Source organism: Brassica napus, chromosome A7 (genome assembly GCF_020379485.1).
Source record: "Brassica napus cultivar Da-Ae chromosome A7, Da-Ae, whole genome shotgun sequence".
In the NCBI taxonomy this organism is placed as follows: Eukaryota; Viridiplantae; Streptophyta; class Magnoliopsida; order Brassicales; family Brassicaceae; genus Brassica; species Brassica napus.
Window position 1 is genome coordinate 28111506 of NC_063440.1, and position 17087 is coordinate 28128592.

Genomic DNA, 17087 nt, shown 5'->3' on the forward strand with positions numbered 1-17087 from the left:
GTTTCCCGGAGTATATTCGTATAAATAAGTCTTGGAACAATTAATAAAAATAGGCTGTAAATTGTCGACCCACCTGCAGTTAATTACTAATTTTTTTTTTTTAACAAGATTAGTTTGGAAAGTACTGTAAAAACCTCTCAGGAATAATGACATTTGTATATTTTTTAGACAACATGATAATGCCATTTGTTTTTTTTCTCTTCATCTGAATAATGACATTTGTTAGAAAAATAGAATATATACAAAACATACTTATTTGTTAGTTAAATAATTTAATTGAGTCATTGCTGATGACCGAAGATAAGAATTAGTTAATTTATTTATATATAGAGAGAGAAAGCCTAGAAAGAAGACACACACCAAACTCGACTTTAAAGAGTTGTGTTGGTGCATGTTACTTTTTTTAAAAAGTGCATTAGTGCAAATCTAAGAAGAGACAGTGATCGGTCGGAGATAGATGCCGACTCTAGTGGAGAAAACAGGAAGCCGACCACCGTGGGTGGGGTTAGCAGCCGCCGCGTGGGTCCAGATAGCTGCTGGAACCAGTTCGACGTTCCCGCTGTACTCCGCCGCTCTCAAATCGGTTCTGGGGTTCAACCAGCAACAGATCACGATCCTCGGCGTCGCTTGTGATCTGGGTGAAAACTTGGGGCTGCTTCCAGGTTACGTAAGTAACAAGCTCCCTCCATGGGCGATGCTTCTCATCGGATCCACCTCTTGTTTCCTCGGTTACAGTGTTCTCTGGAGCTCCGTCAACCAAATCATCCATGGCTTGCCTTTCTGGCTGGTAACCAAACAAATCACACCCTTCTCTTTATTTTCTCATTTGAATCATATATGTTATAAGGCCGGTCCTGAGATTTTGGGAGCTATATACGCCAATGTTACATCAACTCAACATTTTTTGTTAGTCAAGTGTACATTTTTTTAGTCAAAGACCTATTAATGCCACTGTTTCTTTTTTTTTTTGATTAACCTGGAGTATCCCGTACCTATGAGCATATTTATTGTTTATTTGATGATTGAACTCACATGATTAGTATCTTTGGTTTGGTAATGTTGTTGACAGCTATTCATTGCTCTGTTTTTCGGCACCAATAGTAGCTCATGGTTCGGCACAGCATCTCTTGTGACCAATATGAGGAACTTTCCGATGAGCCGAGGCCCTGTTGCTGGACTCATCAAAGGCTATATTGGTCTCAGTGGTGCAGCGTTCACTGTGATTTTCAGCGTCTTGCTTCACCACTCAGCTACCAATCTGCTTTTCTTTCTTATGGTTGGCGTTCCCCTTTTGTGCTTATCTCTCATGTATTTCGTCCGCCCCTGTGTTCCTGCTACCGACAATGACCCTTCTGAGCCTGTTTATTTCGCTTTCCTCCTCGGCTCGAGTATCCTTCTCGCTGCTTATCTTGTCATGACGACTGTGCTTAACGAAGTGTTTACACTGCCAAGCATCCTCAAATATGTTCTTCTGGCCGGCACGGTCTTATTCCTGATGGCGCCTCTTGCGATCCCCATCAAGATGACGCTATTCCGTTCCAAGAGAACTCTTCCGGACAATCTAGCCAAAGAGGAAGGTGAGAAAGAACCGTTGCTGATACCTTCTACATCAGCTTCAAACATGGGCACTCTCTTCGAAGGAGAGGGAGATGGAGACGGTGCCTCGGAGATGGAGATACTTTTGGCCGAAGGAGAAGGTGCTGTTAAGAAGAAGAGGAAGCCAAGGAGAGGAGAGGACTTCAAGGTTCGCCAAGTCTTCGCCAAGGCAGACTTCTGGCTCCTTTGGTTTGCTTACTTCCTCGGCATGGGTTCGGGCATCACTGTCTCAAACAACTTGGCTCAGATCGGTTTTGCTTTTGGTATTAAGGGAACAACCATACTCCTCTGCCTCTTTAGCTTCTTCAACTTCTGCGGCCGTCTTGCTTCAGGTGCCATCTCTGAGCACTTTGTCAGGTCAAAGGCCCTTCCAAGAACGCTATGGATGGGAGCCGCGCAGCTGGTTATGATGTTCACATTCATCCTCTTCTCCATGGCCATTAACGGTACTATTTATGTGGCGACAGCTCTTGTAGGGATAGGCATGGGGTTTCAGTACTTGTCAATCTCCACCATCTCTGAGCTCTTTGGTCTTAAAAACTTTGGAATCAACTTCAACTTCATACTCTTGGGCAACCCGACCGGTGCGGCCATTTTCTCCGCACTTATGGCAGGACATATATACGACAGGGAAGCGACTAAGCAAGGGAGTTCTACGTGCATTGGTCCTGATTGCTACAGGGTAACGTTCTTGGTACTAGCCGGTCTTTGTGGACTTGGCACTCTGCTCTCTGTTATTTTGACTGTGAGAATTAGGCCGGTTTATCAAGCTCTCTATGCTTCTGGCTCTTTCCGGTTGCAGCCGCAGTCTAATGGTCACTGATTCTTCCATGGGAAATGCAAGAGAGACTGTTGAGAGTTAAGAGATGATGCAGTCATAGATATGCTATGTCTATTTTTCATCGTATAAAGTTCCTATTGTATCTTGCGGCATGTTTTTTTGAGGTGTGTGTATCCTAATATTTGTAAAACTTTTGTTATTCAGCTGTGATGGGTGACTCAACCGACCAGAGAACCGGTTGGAATAACCTTTTTTTGTAATTGGCTTCTTTTACCATTAATGGGGGTGATTGGTTGGACTTTATCTCCCTACTTTAGCTTTATTTATTTTTAAATCACTAAATTTTACCAATCATGCTTTAGTTTTACTTTTAAAAATTAAAGTCTACATCAAGTTTTTATTTAATTTTACCAATCATGCTTTAACTTTATTTTTAAAGCTACAGCAAAAAAAACAAAGCAAAACTTTTTATTATGTATTTTAGGCAAAAATGCTACATCATATTTTTATAGGCTGTAGAATCTGTAAAATGTAAAAAAAATATCTATAATATCAAATAAATTATATAATCATAATAAAAAACTTTTATAAATATTTTAGTTTTGAATTTGAGTGTTTTTTTTAATTATTAAAATATTTAAATAATATAAATATTATTTACATATCACTTTTTAAATTACAATAAATTTTGATAATTTATAAAAAAATATTAATATAAATTATTTTAATTCATATAAAATAATAATTTTATATATACAACACATATTTCATATATTTTATTTTAAAATATCTACAGCCAACTTACAGCTACAACAAATTTAACTACAACAAAAGTCTCTGCAGAAAAAATCTACAGTAACAATTTTACAGCTACAACCAATTTATCTACAGCTAAACATCTACAACTAAATTTTTTAAGCCACAGTCGAACCAATCATCACCAATATTTGCTGTAATCTTGTTTGTATTTGTTTGATGTTTTGTATCATGATTCTTGATCGCCACAATTTTAGAAAAAAAACAAGAGAGGTAATAAAGGTCATGTGTTTCTGAATCTTTCCTTACTTGTCAAGAGTCGAGACAGGTTACTAAACAATTCCAAATCAAAAAAAGAATGTCATGCCAAGAACCGGAGGATCAAACAATTTTGAGGAATCAAGAACTGAAAACTTAACACTCGGAAAACAGATCTTGTCATAACAAACATGCAGACTAAACACAAAGAAGGTAGAGGAATGTTGGTTACATGAACACAAAGCTAAGTCCTCTATTATATCAATGTCTACAAAAAAAAAAGCTAATACCCCGAACAAACAAAAAAAATTGGGAAACAAGAAAGCCCAAAGTAATAATACACATCAAATAACATTGGTGTAAGAACCCTAAAAGTCATCATACATAATCTATCTGATTTCAAGTAGGTTTGAGATTCGGAAACATAGAATCCCACTTTATAAGAACCTCTGGTACATTTTCTAGCTTAGGATTTCAATCGTTCATTTAACAACCACCTCTAGTATTATGTTCCACCGTTATCCAGGTTCATAGAATATTTGGGAAATAATAATTATCTAGTTTAAAAACAGCATCAGATATTCTGTAAAACAGTTTAAATTAGGAATTATTTAAAATGACAATATAATTATTAAAAAAAAGTATAAGAGATTTGGTCCGTGCGTAGCAGGCTACGGGAGTTTGTATAAATATAGGACGCACAACACACGCGCTTAGAGAGAGAGAGGAAAACCCTAATATTTTTTCAATTGCGCGGCCAAAGAGTTGGAAGAAGGATGATGCCGAGGATGATCGATCTTCCGCAGAAATTGGTTGTGGAGATATTCAAGAGGGTTCCGATAACATCTCTGAAGGCGGTTCGATCTACTTGCAAAACATGGGAGGCTATAACGAAAAGCTGGGTGGTTTTGGGAGCAGCAGCGCGGCATGAGTTTCTTCTGGGGTTCGTGAAGATGAATAACAAGGTCTACTCTCTGAGGTACCACCATCAAGGAGATGTATCGGTACAGCAGGTAGATTGGCCTAATCAATTGGAGATTTCTAGTATGGTATATAACTGCGATGGGTTGCTGTTATGCGTGGCTAAGGACCTCTCGAAGCTGCTGGTGTGGAACCCTTACCTGTGTCAATCAAGGTGGATCGGACCGAGAGGAGAAAGCTTCAAGGCAAGCGACATGTACGCGATCGGATACTCGGAGGATAAGAATAAGAAGCGCGACTACAAAATCCTGAGGTTTGTGGATGACAGCTGAAGGATGAAGTGTAGTCATCAGATCATCTAGAGGCTTCAAGGTATTGAAGGTTATCTTAGCTAGAGTCTATAGTCTAAGTGTTGGTAAGACTCGGAATGAGTTAGAGTCTTTGTAAGTCTAGATTTAATCTGAGGACACGTGTGATGATCTTGAGCTGCGTCGGTTAAGCGCATGTTAGTGATCGAGTATAAGGTCACAGCTCTTCTCTCTTGATTAAGTAAGTCTTCTGTTAGTATCACAGAGAGAAAGAAAGAGATCATCATCGTGAGCCGTTAGGTTGTAATCGGAGCTCGCTTGTGAGCAGTTAGTTCTTGCTGGTTTGATCCCAGCTCCAGAGAGTTATAGCGGCTTCCCCAAGGTGGCGGGAAGTGCGGTGAACTCTGGGTCAACATACCGCTGTGTCGTTACTTGATCGGAGAAGAAAGACTCAAGATTATCAGAAGAAGTTCTCACAAATTGGTATCAGAGCCAGGTTCTCTGACTTGGGAACCTCGCTCGACTCAAGACGACGGAAGCGACTCGACCGGATTCAATGGCGATGACGATGCAAGTCAAGGTTGGATCGCATCAATTCTCGATGACGATGTTCGATGGATCGGGGGATTTCTCGATCTGGAAGAAGAGGATGTACGCGAATCTCAGCGTACAAGGCCTGAAGGATGTGTTAACGGAGAAGGCTGAAGATTCAGAGACAAAGGATGAAGACGAAGAACCAGAAGCAAAGAAGAAGCGTGAAGAAGGCGAGACTGTAAGATCCGAACGAGATGAGAAGGCGTTGAATCTCATCTTCATGAGTGTTGGAGATCAAGTCTTGAGAAAGATCGACAAGTGTACCACCGCGGCTCAAGCTTGGTCACTTCTTGATAGGCTCTACATGACGCAGAGCCTTCCCAACCGAGTTCACGCACAGCTCCGAGTATACTCCTTCAAGATGCAAGATTCCAGAACAATTGACCAGAATATGGATGACTTTCTGAAGATGATCGCGGACCTTAGCAACCTGAGCATCGAGGTCCCGGAGGAAGTCCAGGCCATTCTACTACTCAACGCTCTCCCAGCCAGGTACGACACTCTAAAAGAAACTCTCAAGTATGGTAGAGATGCTATTAAGGTAGAGGAAGTTGCTAGTGCTGCTAGGTCAAAGGAATTGGAATTCAAAGACTCTACTAGTACTAGATCAAACGGGGAGGGTCATTACGTGAGGGGTAGAACGGATTCTAGGACTGTTAACTTTGGCAGGAACAAAGGCCGGTCAAGGTCGAAATCCAAAGAAGGCAAAAGAGTTTGCTGGATCTGCGGTAAAGAGGGACACTTCAAGAAGCAATGCTACAAGTGGCTCGAAAGAAACAAGGGAAAGTCAGGGTCTTTTGAGAAAGGTGAAGCGTCTGCAGCTGTCAGGGATGATGCAAATGACTTAGTAGGATTGATTGCAGCAGAGGTGAACTTATCATCTGGAAGTTCAGACCACGAGGAATGGGTCCTAGACACAGGCTGCTCCTTCCACATGACTCCAAGACGTGATCTGATTAGAAACTTCAGAGAAGAAGCTTCAGGAAGAGTAAGGATGGCAAATGGCTCAATATCTGAGGTCACAGGGATCGGTTCCGTCCGTTTCAGGAATCCAGACGGCACAACGTTCTTGCTCCACGACGTGAGGTACATGCCCACTATCACAAGAAACCTCATCTCATTGGGGACCTTAGAAGATAAAGGATGTGAATTCAAAGGAGGCAATGGGGTGATCAAAGTGATCAAAGGCTGTACTGTCTTCATGAAGGGTATGAGAAGATACTCTTTGTATATCCTTCAAGGTGATGCGATTGCGCCAGAAGCTAATGTCACAGAGAACGGAGCTGATAATCAGTTAACGCTGGATGAAGAAGAAACAAGACTTTGGCATAGTAGAATGGGCCACATTGGACAGAAAGGGTTGGAAGAGTTAGCAAAGCAAGGATGCTTTGATGGCAAGAGGATAACTGAGCTCAAGTTTTGCGAAACATGTGTTTTGGGAAAGACTACACGGTCAAGTTTTGGACCTGCCAAACACGTGACGAGGGACAAGCTCGACTACATCCACTCAGACCTATGGGGTTCTCCAAACGTACCGTTCAGCCTCAACAATTGTCAGTACTTCATATCATTCACAGACGACTTCTCTCGCAAGGTGTGGGTCTATTTCCTTAAACACAAAGATGAAGCGTTCAGAAGCTTTTGTGAGTGGAAGAAGATGGTGGAAACTCAAACAGAAAGGAAGGTTAAGAAGCTTCGCACAGACAATGGATTAGAGTTTTGTAATCGATTGTTTGATGGGTTATGCAAGGAAGAAGGCATAGTCAGACATCGAACTTGCACGTATACTCCGCAGCAAAACGGAGTTGCAGAGAGACTCAACCGCTCGATCATGAACAAAGTCAGATGTATGCTCAGTGAAAGCGGCCTTGAGAAGAAATTTTGGGCGGAAGCAGCGTCTACGGCAGTATATCTCATCAACCGATCACCATCATCTGTACTTGAGTTTAAAGTACCTGAGGAGTTGTGGACTTCGGTAATGCCTACATTGACAGAAATTAAGAGGTTTGGATGCTTGGCGTATATTCACTTAGATGATGGGAAGCTTAACCCAAGAGCTAAGCGTGGAGTATTCACAGGATACCCAGAGGGAGTGAAAGGTTTCAGGGTGTGGATAATAGATGAAATGAAGATCTCTATTACCAGAAATGTTGTTTTCAGAGAGGATAAAATGTATAAGGACCTCAAGAGTGATGATAAAGACACATCAGAGTCACGGGTTCAAGAGTTGAAATGGCTCAACATAGAGATGAACGAAGACCGTAAAGTAGCAGAAAGTTCTTCTCAAGGTGGAGCCACTACCACAGAGAATGGTCATCAAGGAGATGAAGCAATGGAACAAATTCAACAAGATGAAACTATAGATCTCACCAACTATCAGCTAGCTCGAGATAGAGTCAGAAGGCAGATTAATCCACCAACAAGACTTGATGAATATGAGTGTGACTTCTTGAGTTACGAACCAGAATTTGAAGTATTGATGTGCTTGATGGTGGAAGATGGAGGTTCAGAACCGAACAACATGAAGGAGGCAGTAGAAGACTCAGACAGTGAGAAATGGATAGAAGCGGCTGTAGAAGAGATGACATCTCTGAAGAAAAACAAGACGTGGATACTAGTGGATAGACCAAAGGATCAGAAAGCTATAGGTTGCAGATGGTTGTTCAAAAGAAAGCCGGGCATTGCAGGAGTCGAAGAACCAAGGCACAAGGCCAGATTAGTTGCAAAGGGGTACTCGCAGAAGGAAGGTATTGATTATCAAGAGATCTTCGCGCCGGTAGTAAAGCATGTTTCGATCAGATATATGTTGTCAGCTGTGACTCATTTCAACATGGAACTTCAACAAATGGACGTGAAGACAGCTTTTCTTCACGGTAACATTGAAGAACATATAGTAATGGAACAGCCGGAGGGATTTGTCGATAAGGATCAACCGGATAAAGTTTGCTTGTTGAAGAGATCGTTATATGGTTTGAAACAGTCCCCGCGTCAGTGGAACAAGCGTTTCGACGACTTCATGCAGAAGAATAACTTTCAGAGGAGCCAGTATGATAACTGTGTGTACTTCAAGAATGTGGAGAAGGGGGATGGGGTATATCTTCTGTTGTATGTTGATGATATCCTAATAGCGTCACAAGATAAGGTGGAAGTCGAGAAACTGAAGATACTACTCAGTAGTGAGTTCGAAATGAAAGACCTTGGAGACGCGAAAAAGATTCTAGGCATGGAGATAGAGAGAGATAGAGCTAAAGGGTGTCTATGGGTCTCACAAGAGAGTTATTTGAGAAAAGTGCTGAACAACTTTAAGATGGACCAGTGCAAGTCTGTAGCGACCCCCTTAGGAGCTCATTTCAAGCTAAAATCTCCGTCAGAGAAAGAGATTGAAGAAATTGGTGATAGTATGAATGGAGTCCCGTACCAAAGCGCAGTCGGAAGCATTATGTATGCGATGATAGGGACTCGTCCAGACTTAGCTTATCCAGTGGGCCTTATCAGCAGGTTCATGAGCAATCCAGTACCTGAACATTGGAGTGCTGTGAAGTGGGTACTACGGTACATTCAAGGAACCATTGAAACGAGGTTATGTTTCAAGAATAAAGGAGAGTTTGTATTGAAGGGCTACTGTGATTCAGATTATGGAGGTGATTTAGATGAGAGAAGATCAATTAATGGGATTGTGTTTACGGCTGGAGGGAACACAATTAGTTGGAGGTCTCAACTGCAGAAAGTGGTGGCTCTGTCATCTACAGAAGCTGAATACATTTCAATGTCCGAAGCGATACGAGAAGGAGTATGGCTAAAAGGTCTTGCAGAGGAGTTGGGTTTTGGTCAAGAAACAGTCGACATCTTCTGTGATTCTCAGAGCGCTATAGCTCTCTCCAAGAATGCAGTGTTTCATGAAAGATCGAAACATGTGGCTACAAAGTATCACTACGGGAGAGATCTTATTAAGAAAGGAGTTGTCCGTGTGTTGAAGATTGCAACGGCCAACAATCCAGCTGATGTATTTACTAAAGTCCTACCAGTTTATAAGGTGAAAGAAGCATTGAAGGTGCTTCGTATTGGGAAAGAGTAGACTACGTCCCGTGTGGGGTCTGAATCCGGTTGAGGGTTCAGGAGTGCTTGGTTAAGAGCATGAGCAGGTATAGAAGTTGATCTATGCCTAAGGTGGAGATTTGAAGGATGAAGTGTAGTCATCAGATCATCTAGAGGCTTCAAGGTATTGAAGGTTATCTTAGCTAGAGTCTATAGTCTAAGTGTTGGTAAGACTCGGAATGAGTTAGAGTCTTTGTAAGTCTAGATTTAATCTGAGGACACGTGTGATGATCTTGAGCTGCGTCGGTTAAGCGCATGTTAGTGATCGAGTATAAGGTCACAGCTCTTCTCTCTTGATTAAGTAAGTCTTCTGTTAGTATCACAGAGAGAAAGAAAGAGATCATCATCGTGAGCCGTTAGGTTGTAATCGGAGCTCGCTTGTGAGCAGTTAGTTCTTGCTGGTTTGATCCCAGCTCCAGAGAGTTATAGCGGCTTCCCCAAGGTGGCGGGAAGTGCGGTGAACTCTGGGTCAACATACCGCTGTGTCGTTACTTGATCGGAGAAGAAAGACTCAAGATTATCAGAAGAAGTTCTCACAACAGCTGTGTCGTTGGACCAGTAATAAGCGTTTTCAGGTGCGAAATCTATGAAATGAGCAGCTCTGATTCATCATGGAGAGTCCTCGAAGAGGGGAAGCCGGAGTGGGAGATAGATGTGCATCAGCGAGGGGCGTCTGTCAACGGTAACACCTACTTTTTTGCTCATGACAGATTTGATGATATAGAGCCTGACGCTGACGGATCGATCCCAGTTGACGGAGTTGAAGATTTCTTACTCTGTTTTGACTTTACCAAAGAGAGGTTTGGACCACGCCTCCCTCTTCCTTTTCACTCTTACAATGAAGACTGTGTCACCCTCTCAAGCTTCCTTAGAGGTGATGATGATGAGCAGCTTGCGGCCCTGTTTGGTGGTTGTGAATCTGACTTTTTTGAGATTTGGGTTACCCTTTCGGTTGAGCCCAACCATGTGTCCTGGACAAAGTTTTTGGTAGTGGAAACGGGGGGGCCTATATTCACTCGTTTAAATTTTAAGCTTAGCACATATTTTGGTGGGAGCTTCTTTGTTGATGAGGAAAACAAAGTTGCTGTGGTGTTTGAACGAGTCTCATATATATCCATCTCGGCCCCTCCTCCGAGTCAACACACCGCTTTTGTGTTTGGACAAGCCGGCTACATCCAATCTGTTAATCTCGGACAGGCTCTCAAACTCCAACACTTTTCCCCCTATTCCGGAAAGCACTGTCAAGCTCTTCTTCCCCCACTTGTTTGCTCTTCCTCTTTTCGTCCAACCTTAGTCCAAGTCAGTTGAGAATTGCAATTTCTCCGTTTCATGGTTTTGACGTTTCGTTCTCTTGGTCCTTTGTTTACTGATATTTAGTTATTTTAATGTATTGACATATCATGGTTTGAGAGTTTCCTTCTCTTCCTCATTTTTCTAAGACAAAAACAATCAATTGGTCAGACAAGACAAGTTTTTATCTCTAATCTTCGTCAATACAAAATCCCAATCTTAAACCGTATGAAAAAATGTAATCGGTTGGAACTACCACCCTTTGTAACAGCTTCTTTTACCATGTTGATTGTGTTTATTTATTGTTTGTGTCATACTGCTATTGATAAGTTTTGAGTAAAACACAAAAGGTAGAGAAATGTTTGGTAACATGAACACAGAACTAACTCCTCTGTTATTAAAATGTCTACAAAAGCTAATTACTCCGACCAAACATAGAAACACACACACACACACTTGGAAGACAAGAAAGTTGGAAACTCATTGAATAACATGGTGGAAGAACCCTTAAACCAACTATTTTTATCTGATTGTTTCAAGTTGGTTTCAGATTCTGGAACATTGAATCCCACTTTATAATAACCTCCTCCTCTTGTAAATTTTTCCCACAATAAACATCATCATCATTCGAACTGTAATGATCGAAACCCGTGTAACTGGAGAAGCTATCCAGCCTACATGGAGTCCCATTCGTCAGAAGAAGTCTCTCTTCTTTTCCGTTGCTCTTGTTCCTCTTTGACCATTTCACAACTACGAGAGCCTGAGACGATTCCTCACGTCTCATCATGGCACGGACGTACTCGGACAAGCACTTCCCGGTCTTCCTAATCGCGATCAGCATTCTGGAAATAGAACGAGACGGTTTAGTATGTCGCCGAGCGAGTTTGAGGATCTCGAGGCGGTGTTTGGCGATGGAGATACCCATGCTCTGGAGAAACTCGTGGTTGAAGTAAGCAATGTCTTCGTACTCGAGCTCGTTGTGTGAGAAGGAGAGACCGTACTCGTATGTGAGCGAATCTTCCAGATTTGTTCTCGATAGCCATGAGAACCAATCCATTGTCATGCGATCAAAGATGATTGTTTTTTTGATCTGTGGTTAGAAGAAGGACAAGAAACTTTGGTGAGAGTTTGGAAGGTAAAGTCGTTAGTAAATATAGAGGAGGAGAGTGTTGGGTTTAGGATGCTTTTTGACTATTTTAAAAGTAACGGGGCCTAACTTGGTAAGGTGGGTGAACCATTGGACTCAAACTGTAGACCAAAGTGCAACAGAAATTGATGGCCATATAGTATTTTATAAATTATCTTCGTTATTTAAGCTAAATAAAAATGGTTAGTTTTATTGACTTAACAAATAATTATAAGAAGTGCTCTTCGTTACAGGTAAGATGGATTAATTTAACTAAATATCTAGTATTATCTTCTTAGTTAGGTCAACTAACGATAACCACAAGAAAAATACCACTACTATAGATGGAAATTAAAAATTACCTTCTATAGTAAACTAATATTTTTCTGCAATATTTCGTGTATATATAATTTTATTTCCTAGGTCAATGAAAAGAAAATTCATATATTTATGAGTACCTACAGTTTGGCTTTTTTGAATGAAGGAGGAAGATAAAATCATTGTTAAGCGTTTAAGAGATTATGCGAGCCATTATCATCGAGTGATGTGGTTACAAATATCTAACACAAGTGGATGCAACATGCAGATATTGAACCATCACAATCAGAATATTGTATAACCGTATCTACTGTTACAAACTCAAAAATACGCCGACAAGATTGGGAATCACGCGTCATGAGCATGTGAAATTATGAGTAATGTGCATATGCACTACCACTACCAGTCACTAGCTAACTCCCACTTCTGTATCATTATGTTTTAAGTTCATTGACTGATAATTTGCGCCTTAATTACCATAACAACTGCTGTCCGCACAAAAAAAAAGACTATAGACCAACTTCCCATCTCTTTTGCTTGGGTTGTTGGTTAAAGATGCCAATTGGGTACGATGATCATTTGGGTTGTGGTTAAAAATGCCAATTGGGTACGATAATCATGGATTAGCCCAATCCAAATTAAAAAGTTTTTGATATGGTCAATACCCAAAATTGAAATAGTCAAAATAGGGTAAAACTCTTTTAGTCCGAAAATACATGGAATAAAACCATTTGGATATCATATCTAATAAATTTACAGACCTAAAATTTTATATTGGAAGAAAATCAAAAACATGAGAAACAAAATTAAAATTATGTATTTCCATCAAAACTACAAAATCACATTTTTCGCCAAATTACATTTCTAGATGGTCAATCTTCTTCGGTCAAAGTAGTAATGAGCAAAAGTAATAGCATCATCGAGCTCGAGTAGTTTTTCTTGGTGGTTTCTCACCGTCAGTCTCTTAAAGAGTTTTCATTCGCCCTAGATAGTCTCAGTCGTCGATGCGTGAAGATCGTAGTGGATCTAGGCTACATCTTTTTTGTATTGAAAATCAAATCTACATTTCTAAACCTGCTTTGTATGCTTGTCAGTTCAGGCGTCCATTGATTGTTGTTCTGGTTGTTGTCCATTCAGAATAATTTTTCAGTTTCTAGGATAATTGGCTGAGACTGAAAGAAAACTAGAAATGTCGTCAATTTGTTTGATTATGCTTTTAACAAATTTTTAAATACCATGGTAAATAAATAAATATTATCTTGTGTCTAAATTAATTTTTTTTCACTAGAACAAAAAAGATTCAAATCATTAGAATCCGTAGAATCTATATGAATCATGATAAAAACAAAAATATCTATTCATTCCAATTTAATAGGATAAAACAAATGCACAAATATTATGCACTATTGTAAATGAGTATTGTAAAATAAGGTAAAACAAAGTAATGTAAGGTAAATGATGAGTATTGGTGACTCTAATGTAGGAAGACATAAATCTTATGCACTATTAGCAGAAAACAACAATGTGAACACCATTTCCATCATTGAGTGTTCTTATATCCTTAAGAACCTTGCATCAAACCTTTTTCTTTCCATTTCTCTGAAAAAGAAAGAAAAAAATAATCTATCAGAAGACAATAAACATAAATCAAAAATCAAATTTTAATATATAAAGATTACAAACCCATGGGGTAACTACTAGGGAGATCCGAAGAAGTATTGGGTGGATATGAAGGTACTGCAACACTTCTGACTCGGCCTCTATTGACTTTGTCTCATGTGTGCTTTCTGAAGTAACATGGACAATTTTGTAGCGGATATCATCTACATGCTTTTGCAAAGTTGTATATTTTTTATCAAACAAAGAAGTGTTTTAGAAGTGTCATGGTAAACACAAAAATATCTATTCATATCAATTTATAGGATAAAACAAATGCACAAAACATGATCATATTTATCATGAAAAAATAAGATGAAACAAAGTAATCTAATGTAAATGATGAGTATTGGTAATCCGAAATGTATAAAAAATAAATCATAAGCTCACTGTTAGCCGAAAACAACAAACCAAAGAGCTAAAATATTGTTTTTCTTGGTCTGTTTTAGAATTTTTTTTTCTTACCGTTTTCATCTAAAATTTGATTTAAAAAGTTTTTGTATTTATGTTGAGTTTAGTTTTGACGTTGATTTGAGTTAATATTTTGATATGATCCTTAGTTTCTTATGGAGATCTTTTTCATGAAATCATTGGCAAACTCCAGATAAATTACACAAAACAATTATAATAATGTTAATTTAGCCACATTGAATGAGTGGGAATAGCTAATTCCTTAATATTTCTTACAATTTTCACCATTTACAAGGAATATTTGTTACTTATGATTCCTTAACATTCCTTAAGATTTAAAGAATAAAAGACTGACCAAGGAACGAAGGGGAACACTGAATTCCTTATCATTCCCAAAAAAAATCACCATTCACAAGGAATAGTTTTTCCTTCTTGTTCCTCTCCATTCCTTTTTTTGTAGAGAAATATAGAACAAAAACATTCCTTGTTAAATTTGATAAGGAACAAGCATTCCTTTTCATTCCTTCAATTTTATTCCTATACATTCTTTTTCTATTCGTTCCTCGTGTTCCCGAAAAGGTCACCGGTCGGAGCCTACAATTATTCCTTGACAAAATAAGAGAGGAATAGATTTTCCTTTTGTTTTATTCCTTTTCATTCTTTTTTTCTTATTTCTTCTATTCCTTTTGTGGTTACCAGTTAAAATGCAAAAATTTGAACCAATCGATTATCAGATACCTAGTCGATTAAAAACTGGTTTTTAAGTGTAACCATCGCGAGTTTTGACTACATTCACGAAACGATCAAAGATAACAGAAAATAAAAAAACATTCAATGAAGCAAAAATAACAAAGGAGAACTATATACAAAAACAGCAAAATTGCGTGTATAAATATTAAAAAAAAAAAAATCAATAAGAATCTGGTCTGTATACATAGAAGCTCATGGGTTATGATGATAATCTCGTAACCTGAATCAATTCACAAACCGGACATCGTTGGATTTAGCCTGAACAAAGGCCATTTGATCGAGATCCTAAGGTGCATGTAGCAGTCACAAAAACTGAAGATTTCCGGTTCTTCTGTATTGGACTGAGAATCTCTGCTTTGTATAATAAAAATCTACAAGATCCTGTAATTAACAAGCATCATCGTTAATCTGATTTGCTTCTGATGCTGTATACGTTGCCAACGGTTCCCACGATGCTAACCACCACCGCCAAGATTAGCATCAACCACGAGACAGATCTCTCCACAAAGCTTAACGAATTGCTCTGTTTCCCTAACCGTAATGCGATGAGAGCAGGGAAGGTAAAACCAAGCGACACCGCTGACGTTGCCCCTGTGAATTTGAAAGCAGTCCATATGTTTGGGATCATCGTCGAGCCGATGTAAATAAGAGCCAGCAAGATCAATGTGAGCCCCAGAGATCTCTTCTTGCTTTCGGAGAGAGGAGGCGAGCCTTCAAACAACAAGGTATTAACGGTTTCTCTCAAGGAGAAGTGGATAACGGGGAAGACGAGAACTAGATGGAGAATGTATCCGATTCTGACAACGTAATTCACCGCAGAGCTGAAACGGATGCCGAGATCTTGATCAAAGTTGGTCAATATATCAGCTTCCGTAGCCACACCGAAGAGAAGGTAACCCGATATAGCAGTTGAAGCGTAGACAACAACGCAAATAGCCGTCGTGATTCTCCCAACTCGGTTCATCTTATGAGGCGAACGACCTTCGAGCTCGTTATAGATCGGCTGAACATTGAAATGGCACACGTAAGCGTTTGACATTATCGGAATCACCACGAGAAGATCTAATATCGCTTCCTTGGAGCTAAAATCAGGACTCAACCTCGGAGTATCGATAGTTCCTTCTACAAGCTTAATCGCCGCGACAGCGAAACAGACAACAACAAACACAACAGCGAGAGCCACGGAAGCAGCTGAGGTCACGCTCAAGGAATCAATCTTGTTCAAAGCGCAGAGAGGAGCCAAGAAGACGACCATAACAATCAAAATCAAAACTTTACGGTGGTCCCAGAACCCATTGCCTAACCACTGATCCAAAACACCAATGTGATGAAGCGAACCAGACATGACGTCACCCATGATGATGAGGTATACAACGAGGACGCCACCGTTGTTGACGATGATGCAAATCTCAGACAAAACCCTAGCGGTTCTTCCCATCGCGAACTGCACGACCTCGCCGTAAGATCTGGACTCGTACAGAACCGAGAATCTAATCAGAAGCTCGACGCTGATCTCCGACAGAATCGCCATGAGGATGATCAGAACGAACCCGAGGACCAAGCCGAGGACTTTCATGGTGGCGGGCAATGCCATGATCCCGGCGCCGATGATGGAGGTGGTGAGGTTGAAAACGGCGCCGTGGATCCCAGATCCTCCTTGACTCGATTTGGCGTTAACGAGTGGGTAATTAGAGATGTCGAAGTCTAGACCGTCGGCATCTTGGTCGCCGACGAGGCTGCGGGTGTCGTCGAAATCATTGACGAAGCTTTCTTCATCGGAAGGAGGAAGCAACTTGGAGGTCTGTTTCTGTAGCTCGACGTTAGAGTTTTTGGAAATGACGGAGTAACTGCTATCCATTCCCTCCCCAGATCTGATCTGATGATGTAAACTCTCTCTTTCTGAAATCGGAATTAGAGAGGAAGAAGATGAACTTTACAGATGATGATCCGAGTTTGAAGATGACGAAAGTTAGATACTTTTTTTTTTGGTTTTAGACTAGAGAGAGAGAGAGAGAGAGAGAGATTGTTCAAAATGGAAAAGATAAATGAAAGGAAGCTGGTGAATTTGGGGGTTAAGGGGTCTCAACAACGTCTCGATTGGTCCTTCTTCCTCCCTCGTTTGCGAGACAGAGAGAGAGAGTAAGGTAAACTTCTACTCCGCACGTGACATTTACCATTTTTGCGTTTTGCTTCCATAGATTCAATTCCAAGTAAAGTCTTTCTTTCT

At 40.2% G+C, this 17087-nt stretch overlaps 4 protein-coding genes across 4 annotated transcripts; 2 read left to right on the forward strand and 2 right to left on the reverse strand.

The window, feature by feature from the left end:
* Positions 1-341: 341 nt before the first annotated feature.
* LOC106354842 (protein NUCLEAR FUSION DEFECTIVE 4) lies at positions 342-2680 on the forward strand. The gene is made up of 2 exons (XM_013794888.3): positions 342-787; positions 1070-2680. The coding sequence occupies exons 1-2, from the start codon at positions 458-460 to the stop codon at positions 2417-2419; spliced, it is 1680 nt and encodes a 559-aa protein (XP_013650342.2). The 5' UTR covers positions 342-457; the 3' UTR covers positions 2420-2680.
* Positions 2681-9900: 7220 nt separating this feature from the next.
* LOC125576206 (F-box/kelch-repeat protein At1g24800-like) lies at positions 9901-10617 on the forward strand. The gene has a single exon (XM_048735633.1). The coding sequence runs from the start codon at positions 9901-9903 to the stop codon at positions 10615-10617; it is 717 nt and encodes a 238-aa protein (XP_048591590.1).
* Positions 10618-10960: 343 nt separating this feature from the next.
* Positions 10961-12166, reverse strand: LOC125576411. Its single transcript, XM_048736464.1, has one exon. The coding sequence runs from the start codon at positions 11660-11662 to the stop codon at positions 11135-11137; it is 528 nt and encodes a 175-aa protein (XP_048592421.1). The 5' UTR covers positions 11663-12166; the 3' UTR covers positions 10961-11134.
* A 2808-nt stretch (positions 12167-14974) lies between these two features.
* LOC106354843 (amino acid transporter AVT6E-like) lies at positions 14975-16958 on the reverse strand. Its single transcript, XM_013794889.3, has one exon. The coding sequence runs from the start codon at positions 16716-16718 to the stop codon at positions 15264-15266; it is 1455 nt and encodes a 484-aa protein (XP_013650343.2). The 5' UTR covers positions 16719-16958; the 3' UTR covers positions 14975-15263.
* Between the last annotated feature and the right edge of the window lie 129 nt (positions 16959-17087).

Excerpts from the sequence above, each read along its gene's own strand:
- LOC106354842 (XM_013794888.3), top strand. The coding sequence starts at position 458 with ATGCCGACTCTAGTGGAGAAAACAGGAAGCCGACCACCGTGGGTGGGG. Across the intron at positions 788-1,069 it reads ATGGCTTGCCTTTCTGGCTG|CTATTCATTGCTCTGTTTTT; the intron begins GTAACCAAACAA and ends TGTTGTTGACAG.
- LOC125576206 (XM_048735633.1), top strand. The coding sequence starts at position 9,901 with ATGAGCAGCTCTGATTCATCATGGAGAGTCCTCGAAGAGGGGAAGCCG.
- LOC125576411 (XM_048736464.1), bottom strand. The coding sequence starts at position 11,662 with ATGACAATGGATTGGTTCTCATGGCTATCGAGAACAAATCTGGAAGAT.
- LOC106354843 (XM_013794889.3), bottom strand. The coding sequence starts at position 16,718 with ATGGATAGCAGTTACTCCGTCATTTCCAAAAACTCTAACGTCGAGCTA.